Consider the following 5,702-nt stretch of genomic DNA (forward strand, 5'->3'; position numbering starts at 1 on the left):
AGGAAATTTATATTTAAACTTTGAATTTAGTTTACTCCATAAACACGCTCTTTTCAACTAAGACAGGTTTTCCTTAAAATCACAAGGAATTTATTTTAAATACAGCATTCATTAAGTTGAAATATGTGAAACTCTTAATTTTTATTTTATCATTGTTTCTATGAATTCTAGAGAATTTTTGTATTTTAAAATTTGAATAATCAGGCATAATGAACAATTACTTCATATGTTAAAATCTTTAAGAATTATTATGTAATTAATATAGTAATATTCAGTATAGTTTTGTAATTGAAGCTTTTAAAATTTTATAGAATTGTAATTGAACATTAAGTTGTAAATTTAATTGGAAAATTATTGATTATTTCGAGAAATAATTATAGACTATATAATTACCTAAAATTCAGAATTATTAAGTGATTTATTGTTAATTAGTTTAACTTTTCTCTCTTACTAGCCTGACTGGTGTTTCTATACAAGCAAAAATCAAAATTAAACTGTGGGAGTCCCCAATTTACACATTTATTATATCAATTATCACAATTTAGTTAATTTTTCTTTTACTATATATAAATTTTTATATTTATATACTTTCAATTTTAATAACAAGAAACTTGTTGTTCATATCAACTTTATCCGGTGGAAAACAAAACAAAAACAACATAAACGAGAATGAAAGATATCATTTCGTATGCCTACAAGATTTTACCACATTTTCCAAAGTATATTTCCTTTTTATTTTAAATTTCAGTTGACATATCAATTAACAGACATTTTGCATATAATCTGATTTTGTAATATTGTCTGATTTTTATTTTGAAAAAAAAAAATCCTTTTACAACATAATGTAAATTTGTTTTTGTTATTTTTTGACCCAATTCTGTTACACGTTGTAATAAGTGCACGCATCAAAAGATTTTAACCGAAATTTTATTTTAATAATATAAAAAAAAGTGTACAATAAAAATTAATTATATAATATGGAAAGATCACCATATTATGGTTTAATTGTATAAGATCAAAAGTTGAATACAAAAAAAAAAAAACAAAAAAAAAAATGAAAATTTTATGAAATAATTGTAAATTTAATGTAATTTTGTAATACAAGTGGCTGTAAAAACTGGAAATATTTTATAACATTTATTTACTTTCGTTTTGACAGTATATAACAGCTTATTAGTATATTAACGCGTATCACGCTCATTAAAAATGAATAAAAATTACAATAAAAGAGATTTTACGTTTTGTTTTGTTGTGTTTTTATTGCATTACTCAATCTCTCAATATTGTTAATTTGAATTTTATATTCTCGACTGTTTATATAGAAAATGGGAAGTGAATATTCTGATCTGTTATACTGGATGTCCCGGGATTGCAAATTATACAATAGGCTATTGCCTGGATAAGAAATTTTGCATTACAGTGTTGCGGTAAATTTTGCTTCCGTGATTATTTACTATGTATACTAAATATAGAAAAAGAGAGAGTGGAAGAGAGAGGATATATGAAATAAAGTATATTTTAAAAAGAGATTCAGAAAAAATATGTGTAGATTAAACAAATTATTTATTAATTATTATTTGCATACAAAAATAAGTCACTTCATTCTTTGACCTTCACATAAAAGCGTACAGCATACAGACTTGTCCATAACGTTTACTTGGAATGCCTTTTTAACTGACTCAGGCCATTCCACTTTTCTAGAAAATATTCGGTTTTTAAATTTAAGTGTTAATGATTTTTAAGTGTTAATGATTTCCGAACAAACATATGTATGTAAATTGAAAACTAACCTGTATTATCTCATCTAAAGTAATCAACATTATCACATTCTATAAAAGAAAATTTCAATGTCAAAGGCTTAAAACGTTTACATTTTATTCGTATACCAAGAATTACAAATCTTTATAATTCTAACTTTAAAAAAAAAAATGATATATCGAAAAACGTCGAATTTTAACACTAATTGATAAGATTTCAAACTCACTAATTATAATTTATTATACCAGAAATAGTTATCAAATGATTACAGCACGAATTCTTTGCATTAAACATAATTCGTATATGTTCGTATATTTGTACCCGAATTCTGTGATAGTACATATATAATTGTCGTATTCATTAAATGCTAGTTTGAATAACCAATTACTAAATGGTAAGTAAATAATTGAATAAATAGTAAGTAATTGCTTCGAATATTTAAATTACGAGTAGAAATCATTTACTATTCAGTGATAGTTTTACAGATTTTAAATAAAACATGACGAAAATTTAAAATGCAATCATGAAATTAAAAAGTGCATATTTTCAAACAAAAATTTTAACAGGCCGGGAAAATTAGTCAAAATTTCGTATAAAGTTTTTCTGTTTTTTTTTGGTTACTTTCTTTACATCCTTTGATGATGATAAGGAAACAAAAGCAACCAAAAACAAAAAAAAGAAAGAACCGAAAAATTGCAAATAAAACAGGCTCTTTTCTTTTTATAATTTTTTTTTGAATGAGTTCTGTTAAGCGTTGATTATTATCCCTTTTTATATATAAAGGGAAAAGATTTTTAAGAAATAAAGACATTCAACATTTGAGCTTCTGTTGAGTAATTATCAATAAATTTTGTGATTAAATATTTTAAAAAATATGGCTGGAAAGGTAAATTATTATTTGATATTATTAAAATTTAGAATTTTAATTAATTAAATTATGTTTTTTGTCTTCCTATATTAGTTAATTATTCTTCTAACAACACTATCATTAGCATTAAGTTTACCAATTGAATATCAAGATTATAATCATAATCAACAAATAAATAGTGGCCTGGATGATCATTTAGTTGAACATGATCATTCAATTATACCAGTAGAATATCAATTTCAATATGGTGTACAAGATCATCATACTGGTGATGTTAAAGAACATCAAGAAAGTCGTAAAGGTGATCATGTTGAAGGAAAATATGAATTAGTTGAACCAGATGGTCATAAACGTATTGTACAATATACATCAGATAAACATGCCGGTTTTAATGCTATCGTACATCGTGAACCAACAAATATTAAAGTACCAATACCAATTCAACCAAATCAATTACAACATCATAATCAACAAAATCAACACCATCAACAGCAACAACATCAATATCAACAGCAACATATTCCAATACATCAACAAATTTATACAGAACCATCAACAGCTTATATTCAACAACATGATTTAAATTTACATAATTCTGGATTACAAAAATATTCTCAAATTACTGGTAATCCTATTGTTGTTCAAACAACAAAATCATTAGAATCATCACCTTCATCTTCAGTATTTCAACAAAATCAACATCATGATTTAACAAATTCAAATAGTCATAGTCATGTTAGTTTTCAAGATTCTCATATCCAGTACCGTTATTAAAAATGTAATAACCTAAAAAAAAAAAAATAATAAATCTAAAATTAATTATTGAAATTCAATTAAAATTGAAAAAAAATATATATATATAAAAGAACCGTAAGAAGGCTTTTAGAATGAAATAATTTTTAGTTTTTAAAAGAGAAAAATTAAATTCAATGCATTAATTATAAAATAAATATAAAATTTTGATATGTTGTGAATTACATTATTGTTATTGTTGTGATTAGCTCCTGTTCTAATAGATTTAGAGTGATTTGGGTTCATTGTTTCGAACCATAAGTGGCATTGTGTGAATACTAATCAATTTAATAGAATTTGTTTTAAGTTGTCATGTTAAATTCAGACTTAATAATCTTGTGTTATAATTAATAATAGCCGAAAATAGATTAATAACAGTTGTTATAACTAGACAGACTTAACCTTTTCGACCCGCCATTCGAATAGTGTAATTAGCACATGTTGTAATGTGGGATCTATGTGCATTAAAATTTAGCGAGCCGAACTGTTGATAAAAAAGTTGATAATGGTACAACAGAAAACCAAATAGAATACCATTTTTAACTTTTGAACAAGTTGTTAGAATTTTACTGGTACATATGTGTACTAGCCGGGTCGAAAGGGTTGAAAAAAATAGTGCATATATTCACATTTTTGAGCATACTTTAAAAGACAACGATTCTTGAGGCAAACGCTAACAAAATTGAAACTTGAAATTAATATTCAATGCAAACATTACGTTTTGCAAAACAGTAATTTATTTACAATATTCTTATGAATTGTTTTCAAAATCTGGATCATCTAGTTATTAATAACAATTTGAATATGATAGCAATAATTTTCCTGTCTAGATAGCAAGAACATTATTCGAGAAATAGTTTCTTATTCACGTAATTTATTATCAGCTAATAAATAAAATTTTGCCTAAATTGAGGCAATTTATTAAGTTTTCAAAATATTGCATATATTTAGGGGAACTAATTCAAAACTATTAAATAATATTGTTTGCAATATTTTTATTCTTTGTCAGCAAAATTCACAATTTTCTTTCCTATTTTCTGCTGAATAAAATTATAACACATATGAAGTGATATAAAAATTTTTTGGAAATAATTTAAAAATAAAAATATGACCATAATTTTGCTGACCATTGAGCAAAAAAATTTAATTAATAATGTGATAATAACAAGCAAAATAATAAAAAAAAAATTAATGAATTTTATTTCATAATTTTTGTTTTTTCTTTTTTTTGTTTTATTATGAATGGATAATTAAATGTTATGTTCATTTTGACACTGTCTTTTAAAATGTCAAAGAAATGTTGTGTTTATTTTTTGTTATTTTGTGTTTTTGTTTCGTGTTATTCACGAAAACAATTATATTACAGGTGTACAAAAAGTGCCCTACATTTAACGGTTTATTATTATAATGAGTCTATTATGTGTTTTAAAAATAATTTAATGTTAAAAAAAAATTTAATAGAAATTTGGGATTTTGATAGGGTATTATGGAATAAAGGAAATATTTTAAGAAAATAATTTTTATGAAAAATGAACAAATGGTCTGTGTTTCATAGTTTTGCTTCAAAGGAAGAGGATAATGCAATTAGCTTATATGTATGTACGTCGCAAAGATTTTATATTAAATACTGTATTAGATGCTGTAGAATTTGTAAAAAATTAGATACAGTCATGTACGTTAATATTACTCTACAAAAGTAGCATACGGGTCCGTTTAATAACAACAAAAAAAAAATTGTACATAGAATCCAGTGAACAAACTCTCCTATTCTACTATTCTAGGAAAATTTTATGCCGCCTAATGTGGTTCCTGCTGTATGGAGGATGAAAAATCGGTTCCCTGTTGTAAATAATAAGTAACAATTATTATCTGGATACTGCATGGGATTTAAGTAGTAGCCACAAAAACTAGTCTACATTTTAAATTGTAAAGTTCAAATTTTTATTTTTAATTTACTCAATGTATATCTTAAAGTTGTCTGAATGTACCAAAAAATGAGTACGTTTTATATCACAATTTAATTTTTGAATTGTATGGTTGGTTTTATTAATTTATTATTAGAAAAATTTGTTGTTCATGGGGTTTCATATTTTGAGAAATATTACAAAAGGCTATGTTAAAAATTCGTGAAATCGTGTTGAACACTATATAAAGTAATAAAACGTGTAACAATTATTATTTTTGTTTTTTCTGCTTTTCATTATTATCGTGTGTGTTTTATGATAATTTATATTATGTTTAATATTATATTTTATAATTTTATGTATATACAGTTAATTAGATT

The 5,702-nt window shown here is 24.2% G+C and overlaps 1 protein-coding gene across 1 annotated transcript; it reads left to right on the plus strand.

Moving 5' to 3' along the window:
* Positions 1 to 2,632: 2,632 nt before the first annotated feature.
* LOC129609465 (TPR-containing protein DDB_G0280363-like) lies at positions 2,633 to 3,400 on the plus strand. The gene is made up of 2 exons (XM_055521379.1): positions 2,633 to 2,644; positions 2,720 to 3,400. The coding sequence occupies exons 1-2, from the start codon at positions 2,633 to 2,635 to the stop codon at positions 3,398 to 3,400; spliced, it is 693 nt and encodes a 230-aa protein (XP_055377354.1).
* The last annotated feature ends 2,302 nt before the right edge of the window (positions 3,401 to 5,702 follow it).

The sequence above is a fragment of the Condylostylus longicornis genome, unplaced genomic scaffold (genome assembly GCF_029603195.1).
Source record: "Condylostylus longicornis isolate FDR11 unplaced genomic scaffold, ASM2960319v2 ptg000039l, whole genome shotgun sequence".
NCBI lineage: Eukaryota > Metazoa > Arthropoda > Insecta > Diptera > Dolichopodidae > Condylostylus > Condylostylus longicornis.